The 24,340-nt window shown below is 48.1% G+C and overlaps 1 protein-coding gene across 4 annotated transcripts in view; it reads right to left on the reverse strand.

Moving 5' to 3' along the window:
* Window positions 1-24,340, reverse strand: part of DPY19L1 (dpy-19 like C-mannosyltransferase 1) — a 145,287-nt gene that overhangs the window by 78,870 nt on the left and 42,077 nt on the right. For all 4 annotated transcript variants that reach the window (XM_032234962.1, XM_032234963.1, XM_032234961.1 and 1 more), the window contains 3 exons: window positions 16,265-16,356; window positions 15,268-15,367; window positions 4,618-4,695 (listed from right to left, as the gene is read on the reverse strand). In XM_032234962.1, coding sequence (XP_032090853.1) covers window positions 4,618-4,695; window positions 15,268-15,367; window positions 16,265-16,356 — 270 coding nt within the window. The remainder of the gene's footprint in view (window positions 1-4,617; window positions 4,696-15,267; window positions 15,368-16,264; window positions 16,357-24,340) is intronic.

A 24,340-nucleotide genomic window follows, 5' to 3' on the forward strand; every position in this document is an offset into this window, starting at 1 on the left:
GACCAAGAGGTGCGCGGAAAGATGTTCTGAGGAAGAGCCGTCTAGAACGGAAGACAAAGCAGCCATCTGTTGCAGTAAAGTGTTTGGAGTGAGATCCTGATCAAGTCCCCTCTGCAAGAAGTCCAGTACTTGAGAGATGGAGGTCTTTAGTGGAGTAGTAGAGATGTTAGAGCAGCAGAGAGTAAACGCTCGCCAGTGACATCATAAATACGGTTCATGGAACTCCTACGAGACGCCTGGATAGTAGCGATGACGTTGGGGGAGATGTTATCAGCTGTTAAAGCTTGCCACTCAATCACCATGTGGTTAATTGCAGCCACGGGGGGTCGGGATGTAAGATTGACCCCTGATGAAGAGAGGCTAGTGACTGGAATGCGCCATGCGGGGGGGAGACCGATAGTGTTACGAGGTCGGCAAACCAAGGCTGGCGTGGCCAGGAGTAAGAGTTCTGCCTCCTGTTCCAATATCTTCTGTACTACCCTCTAGATGAGAGGAAGTGGAGGGAATGCATATAGGAGACCCCTGGGCCACTGGCACCTGAAAGCATTGGGATCCTTCTGCATTGGGATCCGCAAACCTTGAAAAGTACCTGGGGACTTGGATGTTGTGTGCTGCCACAAACAGATCTAGCACTGGCAGTGATCACGAATTGGAGCGTGAGTCGGTGGAAGAGATCCGGGTGAATACTCCAACCTGTCTGATCTGTTCTGGTTCAACTCAGCCAGTCTGCCTGGACATTGGAGGCCCCCGAGATGTGCTCTGCCCTGAGGAAAAGTAGATGAGACTCCGCCCAATTGCATAACCGGTTGGCTTCCTGCATTAGCGGCCAGGATTGTGTCCCCCCACCCCATCTGTTTATGTGTGCCTTGGCAGTGGTGTTATCGGTTAGGACTAGGATGTGATTGTCCTGAACTGTCTGTCGGAAGCGAATCAGGGCAAGGAGTACCACCCTTAGCTTTAGTCAATTGATGCTGTTTTGGCTTTCTTCTAATGACCACTGACCCTGGACCACCAGGTTCTGCATATGCACTCCCCACCCTGTCAGGCTGGCATCCGTCGTAAGTGTGAGACGGGCCGGCTCACTGAATAACATCCCCAGCAAAATCGCTGGGGGCTGCCACCACTGTAGAGACTGGGTGACCTGCCTGGGGAGGAGGGTCCTGTGGGAGGAGCAGCTCCTTTTGCTTTTCTGGTGCAGGAGCATGAAACACTGCAGGCACCTGCTGTGGAACCTGGCCCACGGGACTACCCCAAAAGATGACACCATTTTTCCCAATAACTGGGAAAGAAGAAGGAGAGACACTTTGCGTAGACGCATGACTCTCCTGACTAACTCCCTGAGGCTGAGGTTACGATCTTGGGACAGGAATACTCTCTCTGCCACGGTGTTTATGACAACTCTGAGATGTAGAATGCAAGTCCTGGGGATGAGGTAACTCTTCTTGAGAGTCATTCAAACCTGTGATCCTATAGGGTCTGGATTGTTTGGGAAAGATTCCTCTCTGCCTGCTGGGGCGACCTGGACAACAAGAGAATGTCGTCCAAGTAGCAAAGAATTCTGATGGGCGATGACCTGATGTGGGTAGCTAGAGCCGCCAGCACCTTCATGAAGACCCTGGGAGTGGAGGAGGGACCAAACGGGATGGCTCAGGAACTGGAAGTGCCCCCCTCCCCCATAGGAGAACTGGAGATATCTATGGTGGTCTGCAAAAATGGGAATGTGAAGATAAGCCTCGGTCAAGTGTACCAAGGTGAGATAATCGCCCTTTCTGACTCCCTGTAGGATGGTGTGGAGGGAGTGCATTTTGAACAGCTGATAAATGATGTGGCGGTTCAATGACTTTAGGTCCAGGCTCACTCTCCAGCCCCCAGAAGCCTTTGGTATCACAAAGAGGCGGGAATAAAAGCCCTGACCCCTCTGATGGGGAGGGACCGGTTGGATGGCCCAAATCTCTAGCAGGTGTTGGATGGCCTGATCCATCAGTAGCCTTTTGCGAGGGCACTGGGTTATCAGGCAAGGCACAAAGTGTTCCTAGGGGGTGTAGAGGAATTCCAAATGAAGACCGAATATGACTGTTTTGAGTACCCAATTGTCTTCCCAACGGTGGGCAAAAAAACGCTAGGTGGCCCCCTATTGGAAGAGAGTACAGATAGTCACTTTCGTTTTGAGAAATGGTGGCTACTTCCTCCCCGGTAAGACTTCTTTGGGGGAAATGTTGGGCGGTACGATTGGACCTGTCCTGATTGGATCCCTGTCTGGGGATGAATGAATGATGTTGTGGATGGGAGAAAGAAGATCCCCCATCTGTTGGCTGAAAGGACGACCTTCTATAGAAAGTAGAAGGGCGGCTGTCCTGTTTTTTGTAAATAGAAGACAGGACCTTGCACTTATCCTTAGACTCAGTAAGGAAGGATCCAAGGGAGTTCCAAAGAGCTGAGTGCCATTGAAAGGGGAGGCTGCGAGGTGCCACTTAGTACAGACATTTGCCTGCCATAGTTTGAGCCATAGCAGGCACCTGGCTGTGACTGAAGCGGCCATGGCTTTAGAAGCAAACCTTGCAACGTTTAAAGAAGCATCAGCTGAATATTCAATGGCAGCCCTAATCTTATTCAGATCCCTGTGTGACCTGGTATCAGTGGAAGCAAAGTGCTCCTGGAATTGTTCAATCCAGACTAGCGCAGCCCTGGAGAAAAAGGAAGTGGTTGTGGAGGTCCTAACTGCCAGGCACCAGCCTGATAACCTTTGACTAACATTTGATCTGACCTTTTCTCCTCAGGCTTGAGGACTTCTTCGGGGGCTCCAGAGACCACAGTGGGCGAAGACAAGGCCTCCACCAGTGCGTCCACTGGAGGAGTCTCAAGGAATTTGGTAAGTTCGGAGCGATATTGTAGAGACGTTTGTCTAGGTTGGTTGGTTGTGGACCTGTACCAGGGGAATCCCAATGTCGTTGGACAACATTCATGAAGATCTTTGGAGACAGAATGATTTCTTTTTCCACTGTAGGTACAGAGAAAAGAGTGTTAAGGCGATCAGAGGAAGCGGGCACAGCAGTCTGATCCTGGGAAGAAGAAGCTGAAGAAGAAGAAGATAAATTAGCAGCTTTCATTGCTTTGAACTGGAGGGATTTAAAGCGATCAGTCTTGAATAATTCAGCAAAAGCCGGGGCATCTAGCATGACCCCCTCGTCATCAGATAGATCAAAGTCTCTGAGGGTATCCTGATCCCCAAAGATGGAAGCCTGAATGGTAGAAGCAGAAGGAAGGGGCTGTTGGGTATCCCCAGTGATCTATGTCTGTTTCTGTGAGATGGGCCAGGAGGGGGGCACTGCTGGAGCCCAGCAGCAATGCCTTGTTTTATGGCTTCTGAAATTATGACTGCCATTTCTGTAGGGAGGATAGAGAGGCCTGAAGCACCCATGAGTATTGAACTGGAGGGTGACTGGCCTGTTCAAAACTATGATCCCTATTGAGAGGGACATCAAAGAAATTTCCCCGGTATCAGGTTCTATGGAGGAAGATAAGAGGAGGAGGGCAGCTCCTCATCTGAATCATCCAATGATGGGCAGGGGCCCATGGGTGACAACTCGGGAGGCCCCGGTGAGGTAGCTTGATCCCCTATGGGAGGGGGAGGAGAGGCCTAGATGGTTTGGCTCATCTGTTTCTGGGCCCGCTGGCACTCTTTCTCTGGGGCAGGTTGTCTTCGTTCCTCCCCCTTAGCAGAGGACTTGGAATATTTGGAGGCCTTCTCAGGAACAGGGGTCTCCTTAGCCGCTCTCTTGTGGCTGCTCCTCACCCCCGATGGTCCTGCCCCCTACAGATCTTTGTCGGGAATAGCTCCCGCTACTGGAAGGTCAGCCTGGTTAAACTATCTCCCGGTTAGGAAAAGGAGCGATCTCACCCCAGTAAGTCCACAAATGCAGGTGCTGCATCCCGGAACAGTTTGTGTGCTCCCCCAACGACTTCACAATGGCGAGTGGTGAAGAAATCTGCTGCTGCTTTTTCGCACGCTTTTTGTGGGCCGCAAGATGGCAGTCGTTGATTTCACGCACTTTTCCTCCTCCTACAGGGCTCCAAAATGGCGGCTGTCTTTTCCGACACCGTCCGGAGCGCTAAGATGGCAATCCACGAGGCTCATGAGGCAGCAGTCCCTCTAAACGGCCAGGAGAAGCAGAGCACACCGATTGGAGAGCTGTAGCTCATGAGCTCAATATTGAGCCAGCACCGTGCTGGCTAAGGTTGGAGCGAACTCGTGGTCGCGAGGCAGGCAGGCAAGCAAGTTGAAGCCCAAAGGCAATTTTGAATCTCCCCTTCAATTTGAGTAGGAGAAAAAAAATGGAAAAAAAATCCCAATCAAAAAATTTTAAATTTAGAAAAATGCCAATGAGAAAAAAGTACAATTTAGATCAATTTCAAGAGGAGAGAGAAATTCTCACAGCTAGTCCAGGTTGGACTGAGTCTAAACTGGGAGGAGTCACCAGGGCTAGATGACATCACAAGTGTAGACTCAGTCCAATTGGTTACTGGACAGAGCAACCCAGTCTGGCTGCTTTTCTCCACGATCATAGGAGAAACTGGTTTTACCAAAGAATATTGTTAAAAATATAAAGGAAATATTACCATATGTGCATAGATTATCTTCTGTAGTTTGGCTGAATCAATAAATCCCAAAATGTATATACCAAAAACAGATGCTACCTGCAATTGAAAAAATATAGTGCATTTTACCTAAAATATTTTAAAGAAAGGTATCAAAGATCCAAATTATTCATCTTGTGAAAATGAACTGAAAAAATGGAAAGAGAAAATGAATTTTAAACAGTTTTATCATATAAACTACAGATAACAGTTTAAATTTATAACTGGAGTACAAGTACTACAATTTAATTGACTAATTTCATAATTTACAGTACAATATCTAATTTTTGATATAGTGTGAATTTCCATCTGTTTCCCCAAATTTCCATCTGTTTTCCAACAAGTGAACTCTTATTCCCAGAATTCCTAACAATGGTCATAGGTAGGGAATTTTCAGGATCTGAAAGGGTTGCTTCAGAGCAATATTTACAGACCTATACAGACTTAAACAACTAATAGTTCCATTGTATATATCTTAACTGTCACCAGGACATGATTATTGACATTTCATCATGCAAAACAAAAAAATCTAAGATGTTTGGCTTTCTGCTCCATACGCTCTATAATTTTTCCAAAAGTAGTGAAATGGAAGACCATTTCTACAGAACGACGAATGTATTCTTTTCATATCTGATGTCAAGGTCATTTTATCTATATTATCGGAGCAAGCCCTAACTACTAAAGATATTTAAAGAAGAGATATATCAACTGCATCCAATAGGATGACAATGGTTGTATTAGAATGGGTGGACTTTCAGCCCCGATAGGATTTACACACATGCATTTGAAAAGAAATTGAAAAAGATAGGGCCAACATACAAGCTCTATAAACGCATAGATTCACTCTATGCGTTTATAACTATAATATTGGATCATTGAGAACAACAGATTCTAGAAACTATATTAAATTTATGCAAAGTTGTTCTTATACTTCATGATTAGAAATAGTAGACATTTTTAATAATTTAATAATTTTAATAAAGCTGGATTCCAGCTTGCTCCACTATTAAGATACTTACTGTATTGCATCAAGCAGCCAGTCACTTTTAGACTTAGTTTTACAGAGATTTTGTTTACAATGCTCACCATAATAAGTGAGCAAAAGTTAATATTTGGGGGGAGGGGGGAGTCATCTTTTTTTAAAAACTGAGGATGCCAATGGTTTTAAACCAAACAGGTAGTATTTGAATTATGCAATTGATATGTCTGCATTGGTCTGCAAAAGTTCGATCTTTCACAGCAGCCTTCCCTATTTTTAGTAGAAATGTAAGTTTAGTATTATCGGATAAAGTCACAAAATTCCACTTTTGTATATTTTGGGGAGGTGGGAACGCAATTGATACTACCAAAATGGGCTTGAAAATGCTCAAGACATGCTTTGAGGGAGATGTATCCTGAAAAACCTGTTGGTCCAGAGGAAATTCCTAGGAAAGGCAGATGAGACAAATATTACTGCGGTATGTTTATCGGTGGTAATCTGGACAAATTGACTGTTGGTTTTCCTGAACAGTCGTTCTCTGGGTGCTGCGGGAGAGTTCAAGCATGGGTTAAATACAGTCTATCTGCCCAAAGACTGAGTAGATTTTTCTTTAGCCACACCTCCTTTGCCTCATTGAGGGCAGTTTAAAAACGAAGATTAAGCTTCTGCAGGACGCTCCTCCCGGTGTGTCCCCAAAGTGGATGCATAATTTTGGACACTGTCAGAAACCCTGGACTTTCCCGCAGTGCCGAGAACCACCGTTCAGGTAAGCCAACGGTCATTCTCCTGTGCGCTGCTTGGAGAGTTCAAGCATGGGACATACCCAAGCTATTGTGTCCCAGGGAGGGAAGAGTTCATGTCCTGATTGTCTGGAGCCAAGGCAACCTGTTACAAAATAAGTCTTCCAAAGGAGGCTTTGGCTGAGGCAAAGGTATTGATTTTATAGTTTCTGATGAAGGCTGTGGGAGACGCCCACGTAGCCGCTCTGCAAATGTCAATGATGGAAGCTTGGGTCACCCAGGTCGCTGTAGGGGCCACGCTCCTTGTAGAGTGTGCTGACACTCAACCCAGTACAGCCCTGCCGTGGTGTTCATAAGTCATTTTTATACAGGCCTGTAGCCAACATTTGATGGTGGAGGAAGAGGTCCTGCGGCCTAGTGACCCAGGCTGAAATAACACAAAAAAGGACTCAGAGCGTCTGAATTCCTTGGTCCTTTTGACCTATATGTGAACCTCTCTTCAGCTTGTGCCAAGAAAGTTCTTTAGGGTGTTTAGGTCTAGGGCAAAAACTCGGGAGGATCACCACCTGTACCCTGTGAAAGAGTGTGCACTTTTGGTAGAAAAGAAGGGTCGAGTCAGAGAATGACTCGGTCATCATGCATTATACACAGTTCCTCCCTGACCGAGAGAGCCGCAATCTCTGACACCCTCCTAGCAGATGTAATTGCTATTAAGAAGGCAGTTTTAAGAGTTAAGTGGCAAATGCTGGCCATTTGAATAGGTTCGAAGGGCGTTTTGGTCAGGGCTCGCAGAACGTAAGGTAAGTTCCAGGAAGAGTATCTATGTATGGCCTGAGGGCGGATGTTAGATGCACCCTTCAGAAAACTTTTGACCTGGGGATGTTGCCCCAGTGACTGATGAGAATCTCTTGCCAGAATAGTGGACAAGACCGCAACCTGGCAACGAAGAGTGTTGGGCGCCAGTCCCTTGTCCAACCCCTCTTGAAGGAAGTCCAAAATATTGGGTATGGATGAAGATACATCCACAACACCATGGCCCTTGTACCAGGTGGAGAATGTGGCCCAGGTCGTGTTGTATATACATGTCATGGATAGCCTTCTGGACGCTTGAATGGTCTGGATGACCCTATCGGAAAGATGTTGTTTCCTCAGGAGCTCCCCCTCAAGTGCCAGATGGCCAACTGGAGCTACTGAGGGTCCAGGTGACTGATGGTCCCCTGGCTGAGGGAGATCTGCTCCTGAGGAATCCTTCATGGCCTCTGGAGGGAGAGATTGACCAGATCCGCGCACCAGGACCTCCTGGGCCAGTGTGGAGCCACTAGTATAACTTCCGCCTCCTCCATCAGGATCTTGGCGATTACTTGCGGAATAAGCGGCAGGAACGGGAATGCATATAGAAGGCCTGGGAGCCACTTGGCGAGTGGTAACATGACAAAAAATCTCGGCAGTTGCATGTTGACTTGAGTGGCAAACAGGTCGACTTGTGGTTGACCAAACCTCTGCACTATCTGTCTGTCTGGGTGTAGATGCCACTTGGAGTTGTCGATCATCTGTCAACTCAGCCAGTCTGCTCTTATGTTGCTTGAGCCAGATATATGATCCGCTCTGATTGATGCTAAGTGTCCTTCCACTCAGCGACTCAGGGTCTCCACCTCTGCCATGAGCCTCTTGGAGTGGGTGCCGCTCTGCCGGTTTATGTGGGCCTTTGTTGCAATGTTGTCTGTGAGTAACAGTACATGGTAGCCCACCATTTGCGTTGAAAAGCAACGTAGTGCAAGTCTGGCTGCTCTCAGCTCCAGCCAATTTATACTTCAATGGGACTCTGTCTGTGACCACTTGTCTTGTGTCAGTTGACCTTGGCAATGTGCCCCCCAGCCGTAGAGTCTGGCATCCGAGGTGACCACAACTCTTTAGGGTTCCTTGAACTGGCATCCTTTCTCGATCAAAGACGATTGCCACGACCTGAGGGAGCGGAGCACCTTCAGCGGACGCCAAACCCATCTGGGTGAATTGCTGTTCTTTGACCGTTGCATTGGAAATAAGAACCATTGTAGCTCCCGGGCATGCGGTCTCGCCCAGGGAACTATCTTTAGGCAAGCTATCATGATCCCAAGAAGCTGGGTTAGTTGAACAATCGGAATGAACCGGAGCCAGTGGCATTGGCAGATCATGTTCCAGAGATTGCATAGGCGATCCGGGAACAGAAACACCTTGCAGGAGACATAGTCTATTATGGTGCCCAAGTGCTGAATGCGAGTTGCTGGTTCTAGATGACTTTTCTTCCAATTCACCGAAAGAGACCGTTGGCTTACCTGAATGGTCGTTCTCAGGGCGCTATGAGGAGAGTCCAAGCGTGGGTTAACACAGTCTATCTGCCCTAGGACTGGGTGAGTTTTTTCTCTTGGCCACACCTCCCTTTGCCTCCATTATTCAGTTTAAAAAACGAGGAACCACCGAGCAGGAAGCCCGTACACAGTCACGTCCAGTCCTCACCCTCGCATCCGCGAGGACCCGGGGGCAGGAGTGGACTCTCCTCGCAGCAACCTGAGAACGACCGTTCAGGTAAGCCAACAGTCTTTCTCCAGTGCACTACTTGGAGAATCCAAGTGTGGGACATGCCCAAGCTATAATATCCCCGGGTGGGAAGAAACTTGAGTCTCCGGAACCTCCGCAACCTTCTGTAGAACTTTTCGCCCAAAGGAGGCTTCGGCTGATGCAAAGGTGTCAATCTTATAGTTCCTGATAAATGCAGTGGGAGAAGCCCACATGGCCGCTCTGCATAGGTCGAGAATAGATGCCTGGGTTGCCCAAGCCGCAGAAGTGGAAGCGCTCCTCGTCGAATGCGTAGTCACCCAGCTAGGCGCAGACCTGCCCTGATGTTCGTAGGCAAGCTTGATGCAGGCCCGCAACCAACGCCCAATGGTGTGGGAAGATGCTTTACGATCAAGGGACCCCGGATGAAAAGATACGAAAAAGGACTTGGACTGCCGAAATTCTTTGGTCCTTTTAACGTAAATCCTGACAGCGTGTCTCACGTCCAATTTGTGCCAGTCACGTTCTTTAGGATGCAACGGCTTGGGACAGAAATCAGGGAGGGTTATCTCCTGAGCCTGTTGAAACATGGTGTTGACCTTTGGAACAAATGTGGGGTCAAGTCGCAGGACAACTTGTCAGCGTGAATGATGCAGAAATCTGACCTGACTGAGAGAGCCGCCAACTCAGACGCCCACCGAGCGGATGTGATGGCCACCAGTAACGCCGTCTTGAAAGTCAGATGGTGAAGACTCACCTGTCGAAGCAGCTCAAACGGCGCCCCCGTCAAGGCTCGAAGAACCAATGGCAGGTCCCAGGATGGATATTAATGAACTGCTCGGGGGATGATGTTCATCGCTCCCTTCGGAAACTCTTGACCTGCGGGTGTTGGCTCAAGGGCCAGGAGGACCCCTTGATCAGGATGGTAGAAAGAGCCATGACCTGACGCCGGAGAGTGCTGGGGGCCAGACCCCTGTTCAAACCCTCCTGCAGAAAGTCCAGCAGCTGGGGAACAGATGCAGACACATCCCTTATGTTCTGCTTCTGGCACCAGGAAGAAAACACAACCCAGGTCGCCTCATATATCCTGGTGGTCGAAGGCCTCCTGGAAGCCTGGATAGTCTGAATGACCTTGTCCGAGATCTTCTGCCTCCTCAGGAGCTGCCCCTCAAATGCCAGACGGCTAGTTGCAGCCACTGGGGATCCGGGTGGCAAACTGCCCCCTGGCAGAGAGAGACCTGCTCTTGAGGAATCCTCCACGGTCTCTGCAGTGAGAGACCCACTAGATTCGCATACCAGGACCTCCTGGGCCAATGGGGGGCGACCAGAAGGATCTCCGCACCTTCTGCAATGAGCTGGGATACCATGTGCGGAACGAGAGGTAGAGGAGGGAATGCGTACAATAGTCCTGGGGGCCACTTGAACCTCAGTGCATCTGTCCCCTCCGCCCACTGAGAACGGTATTGGGAGAAGAACCATGGCAGATGTGTGTTGGCATGTGTGGCAAAAAGGTCTACTTGCGGTTTGCCGAATCTCCTCACAATCTGTTGGAACAGGTCCGGATGCAGCTGCCATTCGGAATGGTCGATCTGCTGCCTGCTCAACTAATCTGCCTCCTGATTGCTGGACCCCGAGAAGTGGTCCGCTCTGATGGACGCCAGGTGGCACTCTGCCCACCTGCCCAGAGATTCCACCTCCGCCATGATCTTTCTGGAGTGGGTGCCGCCCTGCCTGTTTATGTGTGCCTTTGTGGCCACATTGTCCGTCAGCAAGAGTACATGGTGCCCCGCAACCAGGCTCAAGAATCGCCTTAGGGCGAGGCAGGCGGCCCTCAGCTCCAACCAGTTCATGCTTTGGGAGGCTTCCCTCTGGGTCCACAGTCCTTGAGTGAGTTGGTCCTGACAGTGAGCCCCCACCTGAGAAGGCTGGCATCGGAAGTCACCACAATCTGCTCGGGTTCCTTGAAGAGGCACCACCTCTCGACCACTGCCGTCCTCCACCAAACAAGGGACCGGATCACCTTGGGGGGAGTCCTCACCCATCTTGAAGAGTTGCTGGTCTTGGCCCTCTGCATCGGCAGGAGAAACCATTGTAATTCCCTGGCATGGAGACGCGCTCAGGGAACCACCTTCAAACAGGAGATCATGATCCCGAGGAGCTGCAACAGCGTGACAATCGGCACTGACCTGGATCTCCGACACTGCTGTACTCTGCGTCTGATGTTCTGCAGGCGGTCTGGAGTGAAAAATACCTGACAGTCGAGAGAGCGCCTGTCAGGTATTGCGCCTAGATGTTGGATGCGCATGGTCGGCTCCATCTGGCTCTTGGCCAGATTCACCGAGAACCTGTGTAGACGCAAGGTATGGATGGTCAGCTGGACATCTCTTTTGGCCTGATCTCGGCTTGCAGAGTGAATGATGATGTCCAGGTAGCATTCCAGACGAATCAGGTGGTTCCTGAGATGTGCCGCTACCACCGCTAGAATCTTCGTGAAGGTCCTGGGCGTAGACGAGAGGCCGAACGGCAGAGCCCGGTACTGATAGTGCCTCCTGTCGTAGAAGAACCTCAGGAATCATCTGTGAGCCGCGTGTATTGGAATGTGCAGGTAGGCCTCCTTTAGATCTATTGACGTGAGAAGATTTTCCCGCCTGACGCAGTCCAGAATGGAGTGGAGCGACTGCATCTTAAACCTTTTGTACGCCAGATGCTGATTTAGGCATTTCAGATCTAAGATGGCTCTCCACCCCCCTGAGCTCTTGGGAACTAAAAACAGTATGGAATAGAACTCCTGCCTCTCCTGTTCCTGGGGGACGGGTTCTATGGCCCTGATCTGGAGAAGATGAGCAATTTCCACCTGCATAAGGGACCTCTTCAGGGGACTCTTCGGGGTTGGGCACTGGATGAACATCCTTTACAGAAAGGACAGGAATTCTAACACCAGGCCCCTTCTGATCGTGTTGAGGACCCAAGAGTTCGTGATGATCTCCTCCCACATGTCAGTATATAACTGTAGCCAACCCCCTATGGGAGGACCCCTGTGATGGTCACTTGCCCTTACAGAACTGGCGGGAATTGTTCCCACCATGGTACAGCTTCTGAAAGGAATGCTGCTGCTGTTGCCTGCCGCATGACCCAAAGGAACCCTGTCCTGATTCCTATCCCCACCCTGGGAATAGGGTGTCTGATAGGCGGAAGAAGTGGACAGATGGTGGGCGTCCTGAGCCCAAAAGGATTGCTTCCGAAAGGAACCAGAGCCTTTGCGCTCGCCCTTCTTCAAGGTGGCTGGGAGAATCTTACATTTGTCCTTTGTTTCGATGACAAACCTGTCCAGGGCATCCCCCAAAAGCTGCCCCCCTTTAAAAGGGGTGGAAGCCAGCTTCCACTTGGCCTTCATGTCGGCTTGCTAGTGTTGAAGCCACAGCAGCCGACGTGAAGTAACATTGGATGCCAATGCCTCAGAAGCAAATTTGGCAGAATTCAATGAGGCATCTACTGAGTATTCCACAGCCGTAATGATCTTGCTGAGGTCATGCTCCCACTGGGATCCCCCTTCTGGAGGCCTAGCCCTCAGCTGTCTGAGCCAAAGAAGGGATGCCCTGATCAAGAAAGAGGCCGAGGTGGATGCCCTGATAGCCCAGGCAGCCACCTGGTGCGTCTTATGGCAGGCCTTCTCAGGTCGTTTATCCTCCACCTTGAGACCTTCCAGGAGGTCTGCTGGCAGGTTCGAGGTTGATGTTAAGGAAACCACCGGTGCATCCACCTTGGGCAGTTTCAGCACATCCTCCATTTTACCCTCCACGGAATAAAGGGATTGACCCCCTCCGCTAGAATTGGTCAAGGTACCAGGCTGAAGCCACTGTCTCTGGACCACGTCCAAAAACAGATCTGGAACTGGAATTAGCTCCTGAGTGAGAGCGGTCTCCTTGAACAGATCTTCCTTGGGATCCTTGGTAGAGGAGGATGCAGCAGCTGTAGCCTTCGGGGTAGAACCTAAGTCGGTAGCCGCCTTGACCTTATGCAAAATGGACTTAAACAATGTTGGTTTGAACAATCCTGTAAAGGCTGGCTTGTCGGGAGGCAAATCCTCATCTTCCAACAATTCAACTTCCAGCCACCTCCTCATCTTCCCAGACTGACTCCTCCGTGGCGACCAAAGTGCCCGGAGAGGCCAGAGCCTGAGCGGAATTCGAGGCCCATATAGACCAGGGGGCCGCAAATGTCCCCGCCTCCCTGTACTTAATGCCTTCAGCGATCCCTTGGGATATGGCAATGGAGGTGATCTCCCTCATCTCCGCAGACAAGGCCGAACCTTTCTCCTCCCTAGGCCGAGGCCTAGCTGGACCAGGACCACCCCTGTGCCTCTCTGAGCTGGGTCTCTCCTCAGCAGGGAAGAGACCCTGGAAGGACTCTAGCTCCTCTCTGATAGAGAAGCTAGGGGAATTGGGGCACCCCAGGATGCCTCTGGGGAATCACCCCCAGATCTTTCATCTAGCAAAGAAGGGCACCTGCTGCCCTGGAAGGGATGGGAGTCTTGCATTTCCCCATGCCAGGTGGGCAAGCCCGTCTCGTGGCCTACAGGCACTGGAGACAACGCCCGGGGAGATGGCCTGGGAGATAACCTCCCTCATCTCAGCTGATAGAGCCGGGCCTTTGTCTTCTGCAGGCCTGGACCTGGAAGAAGGCAGGAGACGCTTACGCCTAACAGGGGCTGAGGAGTCCTCCTCAGGTAAAATGCACTGAAAAGGCTCCAATATCTCACTCATAGAAGAACTGGGGGAATCCGGGTATCCCAAGGAGGCAGCAGGAGATCCAATTTGGGGTTACTATCATACAGGAATGGAAATTGATCCTCCTGGTATGAGGAGACTTCCCCCTCCTCAGATCTGGATGGAGGTGAGTCTGGAGCATTGTCACTCTCATGAGGCAAGGCTCGCCCTTGGGCCTGTCAGAATCCTGTTTTCTGGGGCCCTTACTCCCTGATGAACAATGGATGGATTTCCCCCCAGTGCCCTTCTGCCCTTTCCCCCCTTGGTTTGGGGGATCTGGCCTACTGTGCTTTGAAGAGGGCCCTGCAGCTTCTCCCGTGTCCACAAACCTTCATCTGCCATAGTCAATGTAAGTGGTTGAATTGTTGGCTTGTGAGGCAAAGCTGCAGTAGTGAAGGACAACTGACGCTGGCCGGCTGGCTTTGTAGCATCTGCAGATCTGCTTGATAGCTGGAGGCTGGCTAGTCGGCCAGGACACTCCAATGCCGCCTTCCTGCTACAGGAAGAGTCCTCTGGAGGGGGAGGGAGGCCCTGCCGGAGCTCCGAGCAAAACCAAGCACTCCCCTGTGGCAATCTGCGTTAAGGTTGTAAAGCGTGATTTCCAGGAGTCTGCTTCTGCCAGAATCGAAAGGAAGGGCGATTTGGCCTCGCAGGGCTCTCTGGAGGCTCATGATGCTGTCACATGGTCAGAAACGCACAGAACCTTACTGTCGTTTCCGCACCCGCCAGCAGCCGCCGGACAAGTGGTCTCTGATAGCCCGACTGCTGCGTGCAACCAGCAGCAGGTCGAGTTGCTGACAGTCACCTCAGCAACCTCTTAAAGGAAATCAAACTTCAAGTAAGGTTCTAACCCTACTCTAACTGAATAACTACACTAAGAAAAATTAAAAATCCTAAATCTACTGTGAATTGCTTGGAGAATTCCAGTCTATCTGTCAAGGACTGAAGAGCTCCCCAAAATTAGTCCTAATGGGTGGACTGAGTTTTTAAACTGTCCTTAATGAGGCAAAGGAGGCGTGGCTGAAAAAAAATCTACTCAGTCCTTGGGCAGATAGACTGTATTTAACCCATGCTTGACTCTCCAAGCAGCGCACAGGAGAATTTCCCAATTTGTCATTTAGACTTTTTTCTTTTCAGAAGGAGCCTATGTAACTTTTTCATGGTCAAATCAAAAACTATTATTGTTCTTAGGCGTTAAATGTATAATGTGTATTCTATTCTTCTTTCAACAGTTATTTGAGACAACAAATATACATAATGATAAAATAAAGGTAAAGGCAGTTCTAATCTCTGTTTCTTAGTCGAGGGAACCAGCATTTCCAAAAACATTTCCATGGCCATGTGGCCAACATGACTATATGCCAAGGTACATGGAATGCTGTTACCTTATCATCAAAGTCATATCTATTTATCTACTCACATTTGCATGCTTTTGATCTGCTAGATGGGCAAGAGCTGGGGTAAATAGCAGAAGCTCACCTTGTCATGGCACCAGGTCTTGAACCTGTGCTGTAAATTTTCCAACTGAAAGCTCAGTGGCTTTAACTGTTGAACCATTGTACTGCTGATAAAGGGGTATGCAAAATTCTAATAATATTTATTGATATTATGTTACCTGTGTTAAAAGAACAAACTGAGCAAACTGCCATGGAAGCATGAATAGAACATTAGAAACAGATAGTGCAATCAAGCTTCTTCTATTAACATTCTGCGTCCTTGGGGAAAAGAATAAGAGATTCATTAACAATAATGGCTCTATTAATGTACCCAAATAACAATAGTTTTTTTTCCCCAACAGACTTGAACTCTGGTTAAGCTTCAAAACATTGTATAGAAAAATTCTTAAAATAGATATCTAATACCATAAAATTAAACAAAAAAGGACCTTTCACTCACACCTTTTATTTATGTGTAATATAATTAATAATTACATAATAATAATTGGATAAAAATCCCAAATCCAGTCTAAGCAACTGGCTGACTTTGCAAAAAACATAATCATTATAAAAACTTTGGGTCAACACAGATTTGTTTTAAAATCCCATAACTTTCTTTTAATGTTAGTCTGATCTTCATTTCCCCACTTTCTCTGATAGGAAATCTTTTATTATTTTTCCTTTTTATCCGAAGTAAAAGTAAATTTGACACAAATTCTTACTACATTTAGATGTACACAGGATCATCCTAATCATTCCTCAAAAACAGACAGAAAAGTTGGTATTTAGTCACATGTAAACTTTCTTTCTTTTTTCCAGTAGAAGGAATAGGTTCTCTATGGACAAATTACAAATTAGGTTTCTAGTCTTTCCCAATCTGGTGGTGCCCCAACATTTTGAATTATCTCTCTTGTCCTATCATCTTTGTTTGAGGATGAAGGAAGGACACTACATTGAAGAGACTAGAAAAGACAATACTGGCTGTAATAGGAAGGTGCAGCTAAATATGAATTCAGAGCACCTTCCTGCTTTTGTATACCATTACATGTATGTACCATAAATTAAAGCAAATTATTTACATAGCAGTAATACATCTTATAACTTAGACTGTATAAATCAGTATCATATCTGAAGATTTTGTTTCCATATTTAAGAATGGAAAAGAATGGAAATTACCTGAGAATGTATGTTAATAGTAACATCTGAACCACAAGGAAGGGATAAGAAAAGCTTTCACGGAGAGGAGGAGTCCACATCACACGAGTACTCTGAAAATAAAAATTCAGGTAATTTGTTTCATATTCTAATGCTCTTTTTTTCTTCATCAATCTTTGGAAAATATATTTATCGGGGTTCTGAATTGCAGTTATGGATTTTGTTTAAAAAAAAGATTCAAAAATAGTCCATAATGTAAGAAAATTTGTCCATAATGTAAGAAAAATTGTCCATATTATAAGAAAAATATATTGTAATTTTATTTTACAGGTGAATATTGCAGCTATTTTTCTTCTATTTTCCCGAACTAGTCCTTCTAGTCTAAATTGGGAACATAACTTCAAAAGAAAACTAAGATTAATTATAGCTAATAAGGGCCATGGCAATTAAAATTATACATATATGAATACATATACGTATACATACATATTCATACTTACATTATAAGTAGGTGGAGACGAAACAGTGTACAGGGAGGAGATTAAAAAACTATCCACATGGTGCTTAAAAAACAACCTGCACTTGAACATCAGCAAGACCAAGGAGATGATGTTGGACTTAGAGGAAGAGAGAGGAACCTGCCCCACTTTACATTAAGGGGGGCTGTGTAGAGAGAGTCTCCTCCTTTAAATTCCTGGGAGTATATCTCAGCAAAGACCTCACCTGGAAAAACAACATGATCCAGGTGGCCAGGAAGGCCCAACAGAGACTCAACTTCCTTAGCTTGTTTGTTTCAAATAACTGATATATGCAAATGTCCTCATGAATACTTCTGAAAAAAGAATTCATGTGAATTTACAACAATAATTAATTTGATTGTTTAAAATAAAAAAAGAAAAGAAAATCTGTAAGAGATTCAAGGATGAAGAGTCCTGAATATGGGGCAGACTATTGTTTTTTTTAAATATTAACAGTGAATCTTGAGGAAAGAATAAGAATAGAGCTGGAAGGGACCATGGAGGTTTTCTAATCCAGCCCCCTGCTCAAGCAGGAGATCCAATACCATTTTAGACAAGTGACTATTCTTTCTCTTCTTAAAAACTTTCAGTCACGAAGCACCTATAATGTCTAAATACAAGCTGTTCCACTAGTCAATTGTCCTCATTGTTAGAAGTTTCTCCTGAATTCCAGGTTGCTTCTCTCCTTGGTTAGTTTCCATCCATTGTTTCTTGTCCTGCCCTCCAATGCTTTGGAAATGTTCTTCTTTTGGCAGGTTCTTGAATACTGGAATACTACTACTATGTTCCTCCCTAGTCCTTCTTTTCTTTAGCTAGTCAAACCCAAATCCTCCAACCATTCTTCATATGTTTTAGCCTCCAGGCCTTTAATCATCCTAGTTGCTCTTCTTTGCACTTTCTCCAAAATCTGAACATCTTTTTTGTAATTTGGTGACCGAAACTGGATGCAGTATTCCAGATGTGGTCTAACCAAGGCTTTATAAAGTTGGGATTTCTTATTTTGCTCATTGATTTTCAGAGTGGCTAGAGTTGCCTCTAAACACTTTACTTTTTCTTCTAGTAATTCAAATAGTTTACATTTAATACATATATAGTTTGGGTCTTTTGTGGGCATAAGCTGAAACATATGGTACACTTTGCAAGTATGCACTAAATGTCTGTCTCTTTTTCTGTGTTTTTTAAAAGATAATTCCTCTTAGGTCATTAAGAATTTTAAAATTTCTAAAGAATTAATATGAATAAACTGTTTTTAAAAATATTTAGTTGAAAAAAGAGACTGAAAAATGGGGAAAAAATTATAAAAAGATTGAAAAAGAATCTAAAAAATGAAACAAAGAATTTTATTAAAATGTTGAAAAAAGAATTGAAAAATTGAAAAAGATTTAAACATTGAAAAAAGAATTGTAATTTAAAAATATATTTAAGAGTTGAAAAAAGATTAAAATTGAAACAAGGAATTTAAAAATTGAAAAAAGACTTTTTTAAAAAAATTGAAAAGGATTTTTTCTTAAGAAAAGGGAATTCAGAGATTTTAAAAATGTAAGAGTTTTTGGCCCTTTATGAAGTGTTATGCACTTTTTTTGTTAGAAGTCTCAGATTAGTTTCTAGGAGATGCTTTGGTCTTAACCCTGTACTAAACTTGAAAGTTAGGAACATGGCTGTTGGCTGAATCTGGCTTCCTATTGACTTTGCTTTTGAGAGGGTCCCAAAAGGTGATCAACACGACCTCTGGACTCTGCAGTTATCATAAATACATGCCAGTTGCCAAGCATCCAAATTTTGATCACATGATCATGGGGATGCCACAATGGTCTTAAGTGTGAAAAACGATCATAAGTTACGTTTTTCAGTACCATTGTTATTTCAAATAGTCATTAAATGAATGGTTGTAAATCAGGTAAGTACCAATGCCCATTCTCCACGATTGGTGGAGACAGCAGTCACATAGGGTCATACCCAAGCTAGTCCCCAATTAAGGGAGGAATCCGGTCCCCGTGGAGGAGGAGTCCAGAGAATGGATTTGCTGTAAAACCCTCCTTCCAAAGGCCACTTCAGCTGAAGCAAACCGGTCTATCTTGTAATGACAGATAAAGGAAATGGGAGAAGTCCAAGTGGCCGCCCTACAAATTTCCTCCACTGACGCCTGAGTAGCCCAGGCAGCTGATGTGGCCGCACTACAAATTTCCTCCACTGATGCCTGAGTAGCCCAGGCAACTGACGTGGCCGCACTACGAGTGGAATGAGTGGTTATACCCTGTGGAGGAACGAGATCATTGGCTCTGTAAGCTTTAGAGATACAGGCTCTAAACCAGCAACCTATGGTGGAAGAGGAGACTTTAGAACCCAGGGAAGCTGGCTGAAAAGAAACTAGCAAGGCTTCAGAACGCCTGAACATACCTGAACTTTTGATATAGATACATAAATCCCTGTGAAGGTCTAGGAAATGCCACTTTTTTTCTAACCCATGAGAAGGATTGGGACAAAAATTAGGGAGAATCAGTTCCTGAACCTTATGAAAGGCATAAATGTTGGATCTAGACGGAGAACGACCCTATCTGCATGAAATATACAAAGGTCGCTTCTAATCGACAGAGCTGCGATTTCAGAGATTCATCTTGCCGACGTCACTGTGATCAGGAAGCAGACCTTGAGCGTGAGATATTGAAGAGATACAGTCCGCAATGGCTCGAACGGAGCCCTGGTCAGAAAGTCTAAAACTTTGGTTCTCCCAGGTTAGGTATCTGTGAACAGTCGGAGGACGAATATTGATCGCTCCACGGAGAAACCGACGTATATGTGGAAGATGAGAGTTGGGCTCACCTGTCGGTAGAGTCAAGACTATAGAGAGGACTGCCACCTGACGCCTTAACGTGTTTGGCGAAAGACCTTTGGTGAGGCCCTGTTGGAGAAAGTCTAACACATTAGCCAGAGAGGCAGACAAGGGAAGAATGTCAGAAGAAGAACACCACTTGGTAAACGCTGTCCAGGTTGCATCATATATTTGAGTTGTGGAGGGAGGGCATGAGGCTTGAATGGTTTGAATGACACTGTCCGACAGCCCATCCGCTCTCACCGCCTGCTGCTCAACCTCCACACGGTTAGTTGTAACCAATGTGGGTCTAGATGCTGGATCGAGCCTTGTGAGAGGGACAGTCTATGTAGCAGAATGCGCCATGGAGGTGTTACAGATAACACCATTAAGTCACCGAAGAATGGCTGGCGGGCCCAATGTGGTGTTAGAAGGAGAATTTCTGCCTTCTCGTCTAGCATTTTCCGTACCACCCTCTATATTAGTGGCAGATGAGGGAACGCATACAGAAGGCCCGGGGGCCATGGGCACCCCAAAGCGTCCACCTCCTCCACTCCTGCTCCGCATACCTGGTGAAGTACCGTGGGACAAGGGCGTTTTCCCTCGAGGCGAAGAGGTCGAGTACCTGTTTCCCGTATCTGCGGGATATCTCCTGGAAGAGCTGTGTTAGATGCTCTACTCGCCCTGGTCGACTTGAGTGCGACTTCGCGGTGATGTCGTACGTGAGGATTAAGACATGGGTGTTGCGCACCGTTTTTTAGAACCTCAGAAAGGGCTAGATGAATGGCTCGCAGTTCCAGCCAATTGATAGCATTGGCAAGATCGGCCTGTGACCACAGTCTCCGACTCATCCCTTACTGAAGGTGGCCCTCCCACCCCATCAGGCTGGCGTCGGTGATGATAGTTAGATGAACTGGCTCTCGAAAGAGAGTCCCTTGAGTCAATGCCGGGGAAAGCCACCACCCCAGGGACTTCCTCATGTGTGCGGGGGCGCAAACCTGTTGCAGAGAACAGCTGATGTCCTTCTTCTGGTATGGTAACAGGTACCACTGCAGGCAACTGCTGTGGAGGTGCGCCCATGGCACGATGAAAGACCGTTGGCTTACCTGAACGGTCGTTCTCGGGGCACTGCGAGGAGAGTCCAATGCTGGGTTAACACAGCCTATCTGCCCTTGGACTGAGTGATGTTTTTAGTTGACCATGCCTCCCTTTGCCTCTGCATGCTCAGTTCGAAAACGAAGGAAACCGTCCTGTAATCAGTCACAGTCAATACAGTCACATCGTTTAATAGAATAAACACCCCGGGCGGGTTTGGACTCTCCTCGCAGTGCCCCGAGAACGACCGTTCAGGTAAGCCAACTGTCTTTCTCCAGTGCACTGCTCGGAGAGTCCAATGCTGGGACATGCCCAAGCTATTGAGTCCCAGGGTGGGGAAGCGCCGTAGCCTCTGGCATTTCAGCCACTCCTTGCAAAACTCTTCTGCCAAAAGAGGCTTCGGCTGAGGCAAAGGTGTCAATCTTATAGTTTTTGATAAAGGCCGTGGGGGAGGCCCATGTGGCCGCTCTACAAATGTCTAGAATAGAAGCCTGGGTTGCCCAGGCTGCAGAAGCTGCTGCGCTCCTAGTGGAGTGTGCGGTGACCCGTCTCGGAGCTGCTTTGCCCTGGTGTTCATATGCCAGCTTGATGCAAGCGCGTAGCCAACGTCCCACTGTGTGAGAGGAGACCTTGTGGCCAAGGGACGCAGGGAGGAAGGAGACAAAGAACGCCTCTGAACGGCGGAGGTCTTTTGTCCTCTTTACATACGTGCGCACGGCTCGTCTCATGTCCAACTTGTGCCACTCATGCTCCTTAGGGTGAGAAGGATGGGGCAGAAATTGGGCAAAATAAGCTCTTGAGTCCTGTGAAACAGAGAGTTAATTTTCGGAGTAAAGAACGGATCAAGCCTCAGAATTACTCTGTCCGGGTGAACTACGCACAAATCCTCCCTGACAGAAAGAGCTGCCAGCTCAGATACCCTGCGAGCGAATGTAATAGCCACCAGGAAGGCAGTTTTGATGGTAAGGTGGCGCACACTGGTCTTTCTCAAAGGCTCAAATGGGGCTTTTGTCAGAGCCCTAAGCACAAATGGAAGGTCCCAAGACGGATACCGATGAACAGCTGGGGGGCTGATGTTCGCTGCTCCTTTGAGAAAGCTCTTGATCTGAGGAAGTTGACTCAGAGAGCGAGAGGAGCCCCTAGCCAGGATAGTAGACAGTGCTGCAACCTGACGTCTGAGGGTGCTGACCGCAAGACCCTTGTCCAGACCCTCCTGCAAAAGGTCTAGGGTCTGAGGGATTGAGGCTGATGAGGTCTCTATGTCTCTAGTCTTGCACCACTGAGAGAATGTGGCCCAGGTGGCATCGTAGATTCTAGTGGTAGAAGGCCTCCTGGACGCTTGGATTGTTCGAATGACCTGGTCAGAGAACTTCTGTTTTCTCAGGAGCTCCCCCTCAAGTGCCAAACGGCTAGCTGTAGCCACTGGGGCTCCGGATGGGTGACGGCCCCCTGGCTGAGGGAGATTTGGTCCTGAGGGATTCGCCACGGTCTCTGAACTGAGAGACTGACCAGGTCTGCGTACCAGGGCCTTCTGGGCCAGAAGGGAGCCACCAGGATGAGGTCTGCCTTTTCGGCCAGGAGCTTGTTCACCACCTGAGGGATGAGCGGAAGTGGAGGGAAGGCATACAGTAGTCCCTGAGGCCACACAGACCTCAGTGCGTTTGATCCCTCCGCCTGGGGCGAGTGGTAGCGACTGAAGAAGTGTGGGAGATGTGTGTTGTTGTGTGTGGCAAACAGGTCTACCTGTGGCTTGCCGAATCTCCTCACGATCTGCTGGAACAGGTCCGGGTGCAGGCGCCACTCCGAGTGGTCGATGCGTTGGCGACTCAGCCAGTCTGCTTCCCGGTTGCTTACGCCGGAGATGTGATCTGCACTGAGAGAAGCCAGATGACGTTCCGCCCACCTGCCCAGAGCTTCCGCCTCGAGCATGAGGGCCTTTGATCGAGTGCCCCCTTGCCAGTTTATATGCGCTTTTGTCGCCACATTGTCTGTCATCAACAGAACATGAGCCCCTTTTACTAGAGCAGCGAACCTTCTCAGCGCGAGGCGAGCTGACCTCAGTTCCAGCCAATTGATGCTGTGGGCGGCCTCCCTCTGATTCCATCGGCCTTGGGCTAGGTGGCCCTGACAGTGGGCGCCCCACCCCAGGAGACTGGCGTCCGTGGTGACAACTAGTCTTTCCGGCTCCTTGAACAAGCAGTCCTTCTTGACTGCTTTGGAACTCCACCATGCCAGAGATCAGATCATCCTTCATGGGAGCCAAACCCGCCTGTGTGAGTTGCTGGCCTTGGCCCTCTGCATGGGTAACAGGAACCACTGCAGCTCCCTGGCGTGAAGACGAGCCCAGGGAACCACCCTCAGACACGATATTGTTATCCCCAGGAGCTGGGACAGCTGGATGATTGGTACCGACCTGGTAAGGCTGCAGTGTTTCACTCTGCGTCTCAGGTTGGACAGCCGGTCTGGAGAAAGAAATACCTGGCAGGAGGTGGAGTTGATGACTGAACCCAGGTGCTGTATACAGGTGGACGGCCGGAACTGGCTCTTCTCCATGTTGACAGAGAAGCCATGCTGCTGCAGGGTCTGCACAGTTAGAGAAACATCGCGGTGTGCCTGCTTGGTGGTGAGAGAATGAATAATTATATCATCCAAATAACATTCCAGACGAACCGGATGACTGCGGAGATGAGCCGCTAGCACTGCCAGAATTTTGGTGAATGTTCTGGGCAAAGATGATAGCCCAAAGGGAAGAGCCCTGTATTGGAAATGCTTCCCTTCCGAACAGAACCTCAGGAACCGCCTGTGGGCCACATGGATGGGGACATGCAGGTAGGCCTCTTTGAGATCTATTGATGTCAATAGGTCCCCCTCCCTCACACAGTCCAGGATGGAGTGGAGTGACTGCATCTTGAACCTCTTGTAAGCCAGATGCAGATTTAGACTTTTGAGGTCCAAGATGGCCCTCCACCCCCCTGAACTCTTGGGCACCAGGAAGAGGATGGAATAGAAGCCCCTCCCCTGCTGATCCCTGGGGACTGGCTCTATCGCCTCTATCTCTAGGAGATGGCGGATTTCTGCTCTCATGCGCTCCCTCTTCTCTGGGTTCCTGGGGGTAGGACAGCGAATAAACTTTCTCTGGGGAAAGGTTAGAAAATCCAGGACAAGGCCCCTCCAAATGGTGTTGAGGACCCACTTGTCCGATGTTATCTCCTCCCACCTGTCGGCGTATAGCCGTAGCCAACCTCCGATGGGGGGATCCGTGCGACCGTCACTTTCCCTTACAAAAGGGATGGGAGCTACCACTGTTGTTTCCGCCTCCTCGGAATGGTCTCCGAAAGGAAGACTGAGATTGGTTGGCCCGAGCACCGAAGGGTCTGTCTTGGTGCCTATCCCCCCCTGCCTGAAAGGGTCTCTGGTAGGAGGAAGGGTGAGATGATTGCCCTGTTTCCTGACTCCTGTAAGGTCTCTTGCGAAAGGACCCCGCCTCTTTCCGGTCACCCCTTTTAAGGGTTGCAGGAAGGATTTGCGTTTGTCTTTGGTTTCGGTGACAAACTTGTCCAGGGCCTCTCCAAATAGAAGGCCTCCCTCAAACGGGGCCGATGCCAGCTTCCATTTGGCTTTCATTTCAGCTTGCCAATGTCTGAGCCATAGGAGGCAGCGTGAAGTGATGTTGGA

This window comes from Thamnophis elegans, chromosome Z, assembly GCF_009769535.1.
Source record: "Thamnophis elegans isolate rThaEle1 chromosome Z, rThaEle1.pri, whole genome shotgun sequence".
NCBI lineage: Eukaryota > Metazoa > Chordata > Lepidosauria > Squamata > Colubridae > Thamnophis > Thamnophis elegans.